The 14286-nt window shown below is 61.2% G+C and overlaps 4 protein-coding genes across 4 annotated transcripts; 1 reads left to right on the top strand and 3 right to left on the bottom strand.

Moving 5' to 3' along the window:
* Positions 1-762: 762 nt before the first annotated feature.
* THITE_2092597 (uncharacterized protein) lies at positions 763-1423 on the bottom strand (the record flags this gene model as incomplete). The annotated part of the gene is made up of 2 exons (XM_003657374.1): positions 763-1357; positions 1419-1423. The coding sequence occupies 2 exons, from the start codon at positions 1421-1423 to the stop codon at positions 763-765; spliced, it is 600 nt and encodes a 199-aa protein (XP_003657422.1).
* A 476-nt stretch (positions 1424-1899) lies between these two features.
* THITE_2123098 (uncharacterized protein) lies at positions 1900-4399 on the bottom strand. Its single transcript, XM_003657373.1, has 10 exons — positions 4189-4399; positions 3932-4066; positions 3812-3857; positions 3597-3715; positions 3253-3531; positions 3150-3181; positions 2814-3071; positions 2630-2748; positions 2114-2548; positions 1900-2016 (listed from the first exon to the last, which is right to left on the bottom strand). The coding sequence occupies exons 2-10, from the start codon at positions 4035-4037 to the stop codon at positions 1992-1994; spliced, it is 1419 nt and encodes a 472-aa protein (XP_003657421.1). The 5' UTR covers positions 4038-4066; positions 4189-4399; the 3' UTR covers positions 1900-1991.
* A 1572-nt stretch (positions 4400-5971) lies between these two features.
* Positions 5972-7334, top strand: THITE_2070922 (uncharacterized protein). Its single transcript, XM_003657372.1, has one exon. It carries the CDS (start codon positions 6392-6394, stop codon positions 7067-7069), a length of 678 nt encoding a protein of 225 aa, XP_003657420.1. The 5' UTR covers positions 5972-6391; the 3' UTR covers positions 7070-7334.
* Positions 7335-7584: 250 nt separating this feature from the next.
* Positions 7585-13699, bottom strand: THITE_2123095 (uncharacterized protein). The gene has a single exon (XM_003657371.1). It carries the CDS (start codon positions 13555-13557, stop codon positions 7951-7953), a length of 5607 nt encoding a protein of 1868 aa, XP_003657419.1. The 5' UTR covers positions 13558-13699; the 3' UTR covers positions 7585-7950.
* Positions 13700-14286: the final 587 nt, after the last annotated feature.

The following is a 14286-nucleotide window of genomic DNA, read 5'->3' as shown; positions in this document are numbered from 1 at the left end:
AAAAAAAAAAAAAAAAAACAAACCGACTCTCTATGCAGATTGTCCTCTCATTCGAAAGTATTGACGATTTTGCCAAATGGTCGAGTTGCCGACTTCGAGGACCAGTCAAGCGAGAATAGAAATTGGCTTCAACCATACCGCGCCGATTGTCACCGCCGGGCAGCTTTGCTCAGAACGATGAGAAGGTAATACCGTCATCAGCCAAGAGTAGACCTCGCTATTCCGAGATCCAGTCTTGGTGACCGTAAACGCCGCCGCTTCTGGTTCAACAACGCTGAAACGACCCGGAGAACGTTGCTGCCGAGTAGTCGACCATCCGCTTCTCCGGTCAGGACCGTACTCGCCTGTTCTTAGGGCGTGCAACATGGGAGCTTGTGTCCTTTCCAAAGTTTTCATTGAGAAGATGCATGAGAATACGGACATACTCGCTCCCCAATGATGGATGGCACGCCCTCGCATGCAGCATAGCCATTTTGCGGGAACACCGCGCGTCTTGCTGGTCCAAAAGCGGGTGAAAAATAAATCTGATCCGTCAAGGCCGAGACCCGGCACCACCAACGACAGACTTTCCATCAGCTATCCAGAAATGAGTCGCACCTATCCCGTGCTACCTTGTCTCTCGGAGTGGGCTCTCTGAACGAGCGTTGTGGGTTTGATGGCTCCGCGTTGTCATGCATCCTCGCTGAACACCGAAGCAGGCCCCCTCCTGAATCTACCTCTCCACCCCTCTCCCTCTCTCTAACCCTACTATAGCCCGACCTCTTACTCCCAACTATTCACAGTCTCAACTTGGAACCGCACGGATCCACGAACGGCTCGGAGTCGACGGCGCTCCCGTGGCAGCTTCGAGCGCGGGGACAGGGGCGATGGTAGCGGAAGCGCCAGGAACAGATCCTGCGTGCATCTCTTCGAGAGAGCCCGGCCGTGCCCGTCACACAGCCTGGCGAGACCTTCACCGGCCCCAGAGTCACATATAGCTATGTGGACCTGCCAGTCCAGCAGGAATGTTCTCCGGACTTCAGATCGCGGCAGACAGACGCTCGACGCCTGAGCCGTGCCAGGCACTCGAGCTTGAGCGGGCATCAGCAGCAGCTTGGTCGCGTAAACAGGCGGCGGCACATCGCTGAAGCTGCCCTGCGCCGACCACGCTGAGCAGGTCGAAGTACTTGATGGTGAGAGTTTGTCGGCGCTGGCCTGGTGCTCGGCGGAGTCAACGCGCCGATCTGGAACGGGACCGGTCCGGAGCTGGCCTGTCAACGTCCAGCCGGTGCCGCGAAGTCGGCGTTCACCGTGCTGGACGTGGACTTGGGACGTCAGGCGGACGAGAAACCCGCTCCATTCGTCAAAAAGCAAGTTGCTTGCTCACGCGCTCTGCACATGGCCCCGGGGGAATTTACGTACTTCTCGGGGCTTTTCACGACATTGCCGAGTGCTGGATAAGACGGCGGCACTGCAAGTTGAAGGAGTTCAAGCTTGTTCGAACGGCCTGACGTTGGCGAGAAAGCGGGATTTGACCGATGGCAGCAACGTCAGTTGTTGCTGCGATCCAAACCCAGGTCCACCACTCCTTGGACAACTGAGTTAGCCATCGTCAAACATGGGCGTAGCTTATTTGGTGGACCGAGAGTGTCGCGAGATGGTTGTCCTCTCGAGTGGAACAAGCGGCTATGTGAGAGCCGGGTCGTTCGTGTTCCGGTCTATTCCTCATCACTTGTTTCTTTTTTCCCATGATTACACGCCCATCCGAGGTTGCAGCTTGGAGATGCTCCCATTTTCTATGGTAGTCCTACTTCTCAATCATGCGTGAGGCACCCGCTTCTAGCGTCTGGCCGTAGTAATAGTGTGAAGATGTACTGGAGTAGGTATGTAGAGGTTCGATGGCCTGGCTTTGCAAATGCGCCGCCGGCCATTCCGCATGAGAGAAAGAAATAGGAAAGGGAACTCTAGCAGGGGCTCGGTCTCCCTGTCAGTCACATCACGTCCGGCCTTCCTCAGTGGCTCTCCAAGTTCTTGAACCTGTTCCGGTCCGTCAGCAAAACTCATCTCGGGCGCGGCAGACCATTTAAGGGGGGCGGGAAAATGTAACGAAGCCAGAAGGCAAGGAAAGACGCACTTGTTGATGACGCGCTCGATACCGTCGCAGCCCCTCTTGAGCACGTCCATCTTGGGGCCGTACGAGAAGCGCACGAAGTGGTGGCAGGGGCTGTCGAACAGGTCCCTGCGGCGGGACGGGTTGAGGTCGAAGAAGATGCCGGGCACGACGATGACCTTCTCGGCGAGGCAGGCCTGGAAGAAGTTGAGCCCGTCCGAGATGGGCGCCGGCAGCCCTTCGAGGTTGAGCCACAGGTAGAAGGTCGAGTCGGGCACGTAGCGGATGACGAAGCCCATGGCGCGCAGGCGCTGGACCACGTAGTCGCGCTTCTCGCGGAAGTGCCGCTGCAGCGCGACCATCTCGCGGCGCACCAGGTCCGGCTCCAGCATCGGGATCGCGGCCTCCTGGAAGGGCACGTTGGTGCCGCCGTCGAGGTAGGAGCCGCAGGAGCCGATTCTGGAATCACACTCTTCTTTAGAAGAGAGAACGGAAAGAAAAAAAAAAAAACAAAAAAAAAAGGAAGGGGGGGAAACTGACGCCTTGATGAACTCCTTGGGGCCCAGGATCCAGGCGACTCGCCAGCCGGGCAGGCGGAAGCGCTTGGTCAGGCCGTCGATGATCAGGACGTCGTCTTCGTCCACGTCGATGACGTTTTCCTGGCGCCGTTTTGTCAGCGCGACGACGAGACAAGAACGAGATGGGGTGGCCGTGGTGGGCTTACGGCAGCGCTGATGGTCGTGCCGTCGCAGTTGCTGGTGTAGTTGTAGCCCGAGTAGAACTCGTCGCTGACCAGGGTGGCACGCCCGCGGCAGATGTCCTGGATCTCGGCCAGCTCCGGGTTCTGCACGACACGGCCGGTGGGGTTCCGGGGGTTGGAGGTGAGGATCACGCTGGTGCCGCGGGCAATCTCCTCGGCGATCTTGTCCGGGTGGATGTGGTAGCCGTCGTCCTCATGAAGGGGCACGGGAATGGCGGCAAACTGGAGGTTGTCGTCAGTACCCGGCGGGTCACTGCGCAGGGGCGCGCTCAGGGGCAGGTAGGTGCATTTCTCTCATACGTTCTTGAACAGGGACAGCATTTCGTTGTAGGCTGGCTCATGGTCAACGTCGCTCACTCATGGATTCCGGATCAAAGTCAGACAGCGGAGGAGACTTTGCTACCTGTGTAGTCGGGGATGAAGAAGCCAACGTAAGCATTGTTCAGGACGGCAGCGATACGGATCAGACCGGCACGACCTCCCGGGACGATGGCGACGTTCTCCCAGGTGTACTGGCTGGGCTTGCCCTTGCGGTGCATCTCGTTGTACAGCCGGGCCACGGCCTCTCTCAGGGGCTTGATGCCGGCCGTGGGGCCGTACTCGCGGCTGGCGGTGCTGATGTCGAGCGTCGTGGGGCGGGGAAAGCAGCCCTCGATGTCGTCGTCGACCTCGGGCGCACCCTCTGACGGCACGGTCAGCGCTGGGCCACACGGGCCGGAGACAGCAGCAGTCAGGACAGTAACGTACGGCCCAGGTTGGCCCACTGGTCGGGCTCGTCGAGGAAGCCATATTCGGCCGCCCGCTCAGTGCACCACACGACGCCGGTCGACGCCCTGGTGGCGTCTAGGCCGGCATGGGGGAGATGGCTGCCAAGGAAGGAGTGTCAGCGGCGCGGGATCAGCGCGCTTGGCGCGCGGGTAGCGGGTAGGAGGGCGGGAGGGGGCCATTCATAAAAGCCATACCCCTCGTGGGCAGCGCGGAACTGCCTGTGGACCTTGCTACTGGACTCTGGCAGGGAACAAGAACATGGTCAGCAGGAACGCATGAGAGAATGTATGCATTATGTTGGACGGAATACACACCGCTCAGTCCGGGCTCTCCGATGGAGAAGCGACGGGCGGGCCGGGGAACGCCCGTGTTGCGGTTGATGCTGAACTTGCGGTTGCTCAAGCCCGGCAGGTCGGCCATGGGGGCGACGATGGTGGCGATGTTGTGTACTGAGTTAGATATAGAGGGATGCAGAAGTGAGCAGTTGGTAGTTGGCGGTCACAAAGGAGGAAGCCAGCGGAGAGGAGCGAAAGAACCAGAAGGCGGTTTGCAAACGGGGCGGGTCACCAACTGAAATTTGGGCACCGGACGGGCAGCTAGGGGAGCTGAGGAGGCGGCGGCGGCACACAGTGAATGCCTCACCGCAATTGTGGAAGCAGGTGAGAGTAGTCAGAAAAAGGAAGCCGGAAGCTGCCGTGATCGTGTCCAGCGCTAGAGACCGCACGCAGCACCATGGCACCGGCCGTCCACCTTTCATGCGGGCCCGCTCCGGAGGAGCACTCATGCGGAGCATAGGGAGCATGGAGAGTGGCCAGCCGCAGCCGGCAGGGCCAAGGATTATCGCCGTACGCCGCCACTTTCCGACACGAAGTTTGCAAACGAGTGGAAATCAGTGGTTCGTCCACGAAACTTGCTATGCCTGTCTATCGTCTTCAACAACTGTAGTGTCTGGAAAAAAAACATGGTTTCTACTAGAATCGATGATTGGATTGCTAGTAGTAGCCATCGTAGGACAGCATCTCACAGCAACAAACCTTGTTCGGCCTCAAATCGATCGTTGGGTGTCTTGCTTGGATGTCAGACTGGAAAGCAGTTTTACCCCGCTGTTAGGCGCCGCAGCGAAGTGGGGTATCCGGCGGGGTCTCTCGCCGGGGGCGGCAAGAGCGCCGGTTGCTGCACCCCTGCCAAGAAGCTCAAGAACTGAAGCGCCAGGGCGGGGGAGGCGGGTGCTCACGTGAATTCCCCTTCAACTCTCAGCAGAAACACTCTTCCAACCGCTGAGCGAGAGTGAGTCTCTCGCATTTTCCAGTCGCTCGGTTGAGTCTTCTTTGCCAACCAACACGTTGAAAGCTGGCCAACAGAAGGGCCGGACCATACGCTCGAGCGCCCCGAGAGCTTGCCGCGCGCCTCCAATACCGCCTCCAATACCTCCAACGGCGCATGCTGGCGACAGCGCAGGTGCAGTGAGAGTGAGGGCAGAGCTGAGGATATCAGCGTGCGACCAGGTCCGTGGTTCCCAAGGCCGCACGGTGGCTCTCCAGACGCTTTGCCAAGGCTTCTGGCAGACTTCCACAGACACAGAATGCCCTGAGCGCCCTCATGACTTGTGGCAGTTGGCCCAAGTGTTTAGCCTGGGCGGTTCCTGTGGAACTGGGAAGCCAAAGAAGCCATACCTGCACCCCACCATCACGTTGCTGGTGGTGTTGAGAACAATGGTGGAAATGGCGTTGATTTGAAGTCTCGAATGGCTGAGCCAAAGCCCAACGAAATGCGCCCTGCGCCCCATTAATCTAGTGGACTTGGCAAGATGCAGGGATGTCCACCATTTCTGGGTGGCCTGTGTGGTCTGTGCTACTTCCTTCAGTGCGGCTTCCCTGTGGCTGAGCTTTTGCCGCTCGCCGCAGTCGCGAACCGCCGAACCTGGAATCAACGAAACGGGCCTGCACCGCCTCCGACTTCTCCTTCCGACGGGCCCTCTCGGTGCCGGCCGATCGCAGGCTTTCCACAAGGCATGAAGCTCGGGTCTTCTGGGCCTTGGGCTTGGTCGGTTGTCGCATAACCTCTCTTGGAAATGGCGAGTCGCACAGTAGGTGCACAAAGGAGAGATCACTGGAAGTATAAAGAATGTGATTCCCAAAGTTCTGCATTTGGTTTTTCTTTCCTTTTCGCGGTGCATGCATGACCCAAACTGAACAGCAGTCAATCACACACTGCCGCGTTGGTTTGCTGGTCTTTATTCGGCACAACGAGTTTGTTAGCGATTTCTCATATATCAAGAGCTTCTTCTACCCTCCAGTTCCTTTCCTGGCCGAGGACCGATTTGCTGCTGCATTTCCCCATCCTGCACCATGTCGTCGCCCAAGCGCTCCCTCTTCGCTTCGGTCAAGGACAAACTGTCCGGGAGGTCGCGGTCGCGATCGCGATCGACTTCCCCGAGCCCAAACCCGACCTTCGGGTCCGAGTCTAGTGAGGGCTCGCCATGGGGCATCCCCGCACCCCCACCGGCGCCGGCCTCCGCCCCTGCCAAGCCGGCATTCAACGACCCGCCGCCCCCGCCGTACTCGGCGTGCGCCCCGTCCGTCGCCGGCCCGTCTTCCTCCGCCCCGCTCCCGCCCACCATCACCGTCAACCCGGCCCCGGCCCCGGCCCGCGCCCCGTCGCCGGCGCCCTCCTTCTCTAGCGCCCGCTCCAACCCCAGCATCACGTCGCCCGAGGACCCCTACGCCTTCCTCAGCTCCTTCGACACCATCTTCCTGATCGACGACAGCGCCTCCATGGCCGGCGAATCGTGGCGCGAGACCCAGGAAGCCCTGCGCGCCATCGCCCCGATCTGCACCGCCCACGACGCCAACGGCATCGACGTCTACTTCCTCAACGCCCGCAACTACGCCGCCCGCCCCGACTCGCCGGGCGGCTTCACCAACATCCGCACCGCCGCCCAGGTCGAGTCGCTCTTCCGCAGCGTGCGTCCCCGCGGCTGCACCCCGACCGGCACGCGCATCAACCACATCCTCAAGCCGTACCTGCGCGAGTACGAGGCGGCGATCGCGCGGACCGGCAACCCGGACGACTGCGGCGTCAAGCCGGTCAACATGATCGTCATCACCGACGGCGCGCCGACCGACGACCCGGAGGCGGTCATCATCAGCGTCGCGCGCCGCCTCGACAGGCTCGACGCCCCGCCGCACCAGATCGGCATCCAGTTCTTCCAGGTCGGCCGCGACCGCGGCGCCGCCGAGGCCCTGCGCGAGCTCGACGACAGCCTCGCCGAGCGCGGCGGCGGCGTGCGCGACATGGTCGACACCGTCACCTGGGACGGCAAGGACGGCTCCCGCAACTCGCTGTCCGCCGACGCCATCCTCAAGGTCGTGCTCGGCGCCGTCGTCAAGAGGCTCGATCGCCGGCGCGTCAGTCTCGACGCCCCGCCCAGTCGGAACCGCTTGGCGCCGTAGGCTGGCGGTCTCATTTTTCTTTTCTTTTTTCTCTTCTCTTTTCGTTCTTCATGGGATTGGCCGGTATTGCGGTTGAACAATCAAGAAGTCGCAATATACGGTCCTGTATTATTTCACCTTTCCGTTCCTTCTTCGTCTCTCAGCGCTGAATTAGACGTTGCACCGGGCAGTTATTTGAGGCATAGTCAGGGAGTGCAAGCTCATATCGAGATGGGCCTGGCCAGATTGATACCCACCCACCAATACATTCTACAATACCTAACTTAACTCAGTTGGCTCGCCTGCGAACAGCAAGTGATGGTCCGTAATTGTAGCAGTTGACCAGTGATCACCGGCAATGTCTCTCACAAGTACGGATACAACTGACCTTCTGGGAGGGTAACCAACCATAATCACCAACACGCCAGGCAAGCGACCACATCCACAGCTGCGGACGAGATCATCTGCCCGTTCCCTCTCCCACCCTGTAAAGGTTCAGGTTAGCTTGCACCAGTTAGCGGCAATTGCAAAACAAGTACTCCGTTACCCACTATCCTGATCTACCCCAAACCCACCCGTACAATGCACAATAAACCATACACCAGACCGGTACTCTCCTGTCCTGTCCTGTACTGTACTGTACTTGTAGCCTTCACCTCCCCGAGCGGGGAGCCCGTCCGTCCCAAGCCGTACAAATAGTGAAACCCGAAAACAACAAGAAGCGATTCCCCGTAAACACCCACTCCGGCACCGCCGCGCCTACCGCCAACCAAGGGGAATGAATATGAACAACGGGGTGGAAAGAAAACCCGAGTCAACACCGTGAAGCCCATCAAGACACCAACACGCCCGCAGCAGACGACAAACCAGAAACTCCAACAAGCTCTCTCTCACAGAGACACTCACGCAAAGCTGTCCTCAGCGGGCCACCGTGCACTCCGAGCCGCCGCCGCCGCTGCTGCCGTTTCCTCCTCCCCCTGCGCAACCCGCGCGGGCGCGGCCTTGACAAGCCCCTTCTCCGCCATCGCAAGCCAGACGACATCATCCTCCACCACCTCCGGGAGGGGGGCACCACCGGCATCCTCTCCGTTGGCCCCGCCGTCACCCTCCTTCATTGTCTTTTTCCTCTTCTGGTGCACCAGCGGGAGACCATCCAGCATCCTGACCTTCCCGCAGCGGCTGCCGATCATGGTCTCGTACAGCCGCCGCCGCACGCGCGTGTCCATGTCCAGGCGGGCGCAGTAGCGCGCGTCGCGGTCGGGGTCCTGGTCGCCCAGCACGAACTGCTCGTCCCCGAGCACGCCGCTGTCCCCGTCCTTCCCGTGCTCTGCCGCTGCCGCCTCCTCCTCTTTGCTGCTGCTGCTGCTGCTGCTGCTGTTGTTGTTGTTGTGGTTGTTGCGGACGTGCACCCGCGCCTGCTGCACCTGCACCGGTGCGTAGAAGCCCTGCGTGAGCGGGTTATCCCTTAGGTCGAGCACGGCGAGGTGCTGGAAGCCGGCGAGCAGGGCGACCAGGGCGACGGGGTCGGCGAGGCGGTTGGCGGCGGCGAGCAGGCGCTTCAGGCGCGGCACGCAGCGCAGCGGGGCGAGGTCGCGCAGCGCGTTCATGTTCAGGTTGAGCACGCGCAGGTTGGGCAGCATGAGGCCCACGTCGGCCGGCAGCGCGGCCAGGCCGCAGTTGGCGAGCTCGAGCAGCTGCAGGTTGAGCAGGTCGACCGGCGGCGCGAACGAGCCGAGCAGGTTGCCTGACAGGTACAGCTTGCGGACCTCGTACGCGCGGGCGAGCAGGTGCGGCAGGTCCAGCGGGCGCGCCCCGCGCTGTTCGCGCAGCGAGAGGCTATCGATGCGGCGCGCCCGGGACAGGCCGGCGATCTGCACGAGCGCGTTGCGGTCGGCGTGGAGGAGGCGCAGGTGCGGGAGCTGGGAGACGGCGAGCGTGGTGAGCTTGTTGTCGGCGAGGCGGAGGTAGCGGAGCGACGGCATCGGCTGGCTGGCCTCGACCGCGAACGTCGTGAGCTGGTTGCCTTCGAGGTTGAGCGAGGTGAGAGCAGGCAGCTGGCCAAGGTTGGCGACTCGCGTGATCTGGTTGTCCTTGAGGTCCAGCTCGGTGAGCTGCTGAAGCTTGCTTCCCTCGAAGTCGACTTCTTCGATGAGGTTACCGCGGGCGCGGAGCGTCTGCAGGCCCTTGTGGAACTTGATGCCATCTAGGCTGGTGATCCGGTTGTTGTCTACCCTCAGGCTGCGCAGATGGACGAGGTTCTTGAACGCCGCCAGGCTGGTGAGCTCATTGTTCGAGACGTCGACGTACTGCAGATTCATCAAGTGGTTCCACGCCGTAAGGCTCGAAAGCTGGTTGTGCGTCATGCGCAAATGAAGAAGCGAAGAAGGGATGCCGCCAAGGTTCCTAATCTTGTTCTTGGACACGTCGAGGCTCTCCAGGTGCCCGCAGAACTCGTCAAGGGTGTGCAGGGCGCTCAAGCCCTTGTCGCGCAGCTCGAGCTCCCGCATGTCTTCCCAGTAAGGCTCGAAGGGTTCCACCTCGGCGAGCTTATCCACGAGCTCGCGCATGGTCACCGACATGACACGCCGGGACTGGTCGCCCGTGACAAAGCGATGGTTATCAACCACATAGCTGGCCTCCAGGGGCAGCGTTTCCTCGGCACGGTGGATCGTGAACTCGGAGAGCGGACTGAGCGAGAACGTCCCGACGTATTGGCTGATGACAGGGGCGGCATCGACGCCGGCAACAGGGCAATCTCGAGCCCGCGTTGGGGTAGCGACGAGCAAACTGAGGCTCGCTTGTCGCCCGTGGTCTGCCTCGCGGCCGACAACGCTCAAGTCTCCCAGAACGCTGAGCTCCATGCCAGAAGCAGCTTCTTGGTCCTGCGACCGATCCGGACTCGCCTCCTCGTCCCTCTCGTCGATCCTGGACACGGGGCGCGCCATCAAGGACTGGCCCCTGACGGAGAGGTGACGCGGCGGGCCGCGTGAGGTGCTGCGAGACCGGCCAGATTTGTGCCTGGCCGCTCCGTGGACCGATACCGTCCTCCGGTCCCCTAGGGCTGGTGGGTCTCGGCGCATCGTTTCGGCAGCCTGGTCAGGGATGCTATCCTCCGATCCCGTATCACCGATGCCCGCGACGTCCTGGATCACGGATGCAACCGGGGACGAGAAGGTGATGGTGAGTCGCCTAGGCTCCTTCACGCGGCCCTCGTTCACGCGGAATTCATGCTCAACAGCCTCTTCGGCCTGGTTCGGGTGCCCGTGTTGCCGGTGGGTCAGCGACTCGGGCACCGCGTCCGTGGCCGCCCTTGTAGCCGAAGCCGCCCTGGCTGGTTTCGACGGGGTGACCTGCATAGCGCCTGGGAGTCGGTCTTGAAGGGGAAACTCCTTCTTGCCGGTCAAGAGCAGGTTTTGCATTTCTTTTGTGACGTCAACGGAGAGGTCAGGAATCCCGGCAAAGGGATCCTCCTCACTGGCCTCGGACTGCACAAAACTCCCTCCTGCCTCTGCCGACCCCTTCCTCTTTACCCAGACATTGCGCTGCCTGTCCAGGACCATGTTTCCAACCTGGTCCGGTATCAGGTGTGACACGCTTTCGGGCATGATCGTTTTCCTCGCCTCGGATCCTCTTGACGATCCCCTCGATGACCCAGACGGGAACAACGTCCCGGTGCTCTGGGTCGGGAAGCTGGCGGAGCCTTGGGACGGCACACCATTGTCAGGGACATTTGCAGGCTGGCTGTCTCGCCAATCGGCATTCCGAGAGATGCGGATGTTGGGTGGGTCGCTGACTATCTCCGCCTCCGAACCCGAGTTTCGGCTTTGCTTGCCGGCCCGCGCTTCTGACTCGTGTTCTTCGGCGGCAGGGGCGGCTTGCTGACGTCCAGCTAAGCGTACGGATGAAGCGAGAATGTCACCCATATCACTGGCCTCTTCGTACTTCTTGAGCTGCTCGGCGAGCACAGGATCCTCCTGCTTTGCGGACAGGCGCTTGAGGGGAGCGCGTCCCTCGCGACTGGGCGGCCGCGAGAATCGTTCCTGGGTCGATTCCTCGAAGGATGCTTCCTGGTCTGGCGACGGTTGGCCCTTTTCTTCGTCCGATTCCTCTACGCTAGCGAGTCCGCTTGGCAGGCCGGCCTTGCTGCGGATCATGGCCATGATCTTGTTCGCCTCGTTGATAAAGTCCTCGGTCTTGATGGATGGCTTCCGGTTGGTCTCGACCGCCGCGGCGCCCACCGAGACGGCCGCCGGAGGCTGTGAGTGCCTGCTGGAACGAGCAGGCGACCTCTCGATCTCGGCAAGAGGCTGGCGCTCCCGCTGCTGCGAGGATCGCTGACTCGGTGTCGGAGTCCGGGGACGCAGCGATTGGCGGCCTCCAGCCGCACCGGCCACTCCCTCGACGTACTGGCCACTGTTCTGGGTATGTTCCTGGAACCTTGCAAGAGCCGACTGCATTTGCTGGCGCGCCAGTTGGATAGAATCCGCCCCGGAGGTGACATCTTCTGTTCCGTACGATATATCGGATCTATGGAGAGTCCTGCGTCGTTTAGGGGTAGGATCTTTTGTGGGCGACGTGCGCGGCCGCTTGATGTCTGAATATGATGCGTCTCTCCGGGCGCCCGGTGCTGAGAGGTGGTCGGAATAGGCCGGAAGCGACGCTCTGCCAGGCCGCCGTGGCGGGCGAGAGCTGATAGACTTTTGCCGCCGCCGATTCACCACCAGATCTGCTGTTTCCGATGGCGACGAGGTGTGGGTGAGATCGAAGATAGGGGGGTGTGGAGGAAGGATGGAATCATCGGCCGGGCCACGGTTCTCCTTGTCCCCGTCCAGGCCGGAGACATCGTTGGTTATGTGAGAGAAGTCCTCATTGAATTCGTATCCATCGAGCTCTCCGGCGCCGAACCGGTTGGCATAAGCGGAGGGCGGGTCCCTGCTCCGGCGTCCGCTCGCCGGAGGACGCAACCAAGCCGGGTGTTCCACTTGTTGTCCGCTGTTTCCATCGACGGCTATCGAGAAAGAACTCTCGCCAGCTTCTCCGTGCATTTGACTCACTCGTCTCAGCAGTGTCTGACTGGTGAAAGTGTCGTAAGGCTGGAAAAGTTTCAGCGGGCTGCCACCCACGGCGGGCTGCGGGGGCATAGGCCGCTTCTCAGGGCTGGGATGGGGAGCAGGGGGAAGGTCCGGGCTGCCAGCCGGGAGGTTCTCGGCCGAGTCCCAGCGCTCGACTCGGACAGTGGGATACTGCTTGGGCGTGCTCGCCTGCAGGGACTCCTCCGGATGGAGCTCAGAGCTGTCGTTGAGAGCGGAGCTCAGCATGTGGTTGCGGAATGATCCCTCGTTGGATCGGCCGCCCCTCTGAAAATTGACGAAGGCTCCGAGTTTACCGTAATCTTCTGTTGCGTCGACATTTTGTGACGTGGCGTTGTTCTCGGCAGAGCCCTCGTCGGCGTCGGCATCACCGGTGAGGAACCTCTGACTGCGCTGGAGCGTCTCCAGTCGCTTGCGGAGTTCGTCGGGAGGGAGCTCCGCGGGACTGAAGGTCGTCTGGCCGTTGCTAGCTTGGCGCCGCTCGAGCAAGATGGGGCTGAAGTCCTCGTAGCGCACGTCGCTCCGGCCACTGACCTTGCGCGACTCGCCGGCCACGTCGTCGGTGAGGGCGGTGTGGTTGGCGACGGAGGCTCCCCGCGACCGGTTCGCAGAATCGGGCAAGCTCAACGCGGAAGCCTTGCTTGTATCGGCCGATTCTTCGGTGCGCCTATATCGCATCGACGTGACGGCCCTTTTCTGCTCTTTCGGGGGCAATTCTTCCTGCATCGACTCGTCCACGTGGATATCGACGGTCGAGGGGTTGCGTTGATGTGGCGGGGGACTAGATGGCACGGTAGCATCCAATCGTGACTCCTTTTCCTGACGATAGACTTCGGTTTCGCCGTCCCGTGACGGACCAGGCGTTGCTGCTTGGGGCGGCTTGAAGATGTTCTCTAGACCTTCCCCGGCCGAGGTGAAAAGGTCCCGCTGCTCCCCGTAAGAGAGTTCTCCGTAGACCAGGCGTCGCTTCCACTCGGGCGTCTCGCCTCCTTTGCCCTTGCTCTGCGATGCGCTCGTGGATTTGCGATGAATGGACCTGCGGACGACCGAGTTGGTCGTCGACATGGAGGCAGTGCGAGTGCGGCAGGCAAGGCAGTCACGGACACCGCCTGGGCTGAGCTCCTGCGAGAGCTTAGACGGGGTGCGGCGAGACAGGGCGGCAAGCCGCTCGTTAATGCTTCGTTCGCCAAGGACGTTGCTGCCGCTGCTGGCGTTGTGACTGGCCGTGCTGTTGTTGTTGGCCTCCGCACCGTTACTCGGGTATTTCTTGGCGCGGGGACTGAAGCGCGGGATCCTGCTAGGCATCTTCGGCTTCGGCAGCGGCTTCGTGTCCGCAGAGGGCGATGCGGCGGCGGATGCGTCCGACCCGGGCTGGGAGACCCAGTCCTCGGACAGCGAGTCCAGCCAGGCGTGCCCCATGGTAGGCATGTGGCGGATATCGATGCGGTGCTGGCGGCAGAGGCGCCGATGTCAAGCGGCCATGAAAGGCGTGGGATCCGGCAGTCTGGAGTCTGGAGTTTGGAGTGGAAGGCGGTGTTTGATTTGATGAGCAAGGAGATGCCGGGATTTGTTTGGCGGGGTTCGGGTTTAGCTGCACCGTCACCAGCTTTTTTGCGGAGCTGTCTGCAGATCGTTGTCGCAGACCTGCGGAAGGCAGATGTTCGTATAAAAAAGAAAGAGATGATACTGTACCGATGTGCTGTTGGAGAAGGAATGCGGGTTCGAGTCATTCGAGTCCGCTGGAGTCCGCTAACGTTAACACTATCGGCAGCCTCTCACTCTCGAGATTGGTCAATTGCCTCCCGTTTGAGAGGGCCGATCGCGTTTTGGGCATAAACACTCGGCCATGTGCTGATTGGCGGGGCAGACTCATTTCCGTGGCAACGGCGAGAGCAGGGGCCTGCTGTCGCTAGAGAGCTTGCATGGGGCTCAGGTGACAGCGCGCGCCCAATTTAATGGGACAAAGCGCGTCTGATCGCGTCTCGCCCCACCGTTCAGCGAAAGTCCCCGGCAACCTGCAGCAACCCCCCGGCTCGTCCACAAGCGCCAATTAAGCCTGAGCATGAGCGAACTGGATCGGACAAAGACGAACAGTCAACAACTCGACAATTCGACAACTCGACCACCGGAGCGGTAACTCCGAGCGCA

Source organism: Thermothielavioides terrestris, chromosome 6 (assembly GCF_000226115.1).
Source record: "Thermothielavioides terrestris NRRL 8126 chromosome 6, complete sequence".
In the NCBI taxonomy this organism is placed as follows: Eukaryota; Fungi; Ascomycota; class Sordariomycetes; order Sordariales; family Chaetomiaceae; genus Thermothielavioides; species Thermothielavioides terrestris.
Note: the sequence above shows the minus strand (reverse complement) of the source record. Positions and strands in the feature narration are given on the sequence as shown.

Coding starts and splice junctions, on each gene's coding strand:
- THITE_2123098 (XM_003657373.1), bottom strand. CDS start 4,037: ATGGCCGACCTGCCGGGCTTGAGCAACCGCAAGTTCAGCATCAACCGC. Junction 3,858..3,931: donor CGGAGAGCCCGGACTGAGCG/GTGTGTATTCCG, acceptor GTTCCCTGCCAG/AGTCCAGTAGCAAGGTCCAC. Junction 2,549..2,629: donor CCCAAGGAGTTCATCAAGGC/GTCAGTTTCCCC, acceptor GTGTGATTCCAG/AATCGGCTCCTGCGGCTCCT.
- THITE_2123095 (XM_003657371.1), bottom strand. CDS start 13,557: ATGGGGCACGCCTGGCTGGACTCGCTGTCCGAGGACTGGGTCTCCCAG.
- THITE_2070922 (XM_003657372.1), top strand. CDS start 6,392: ATGGCCGGCGAATCGTGGCGCGAGACCCAGGAAGCCCTGCGCGCCATC.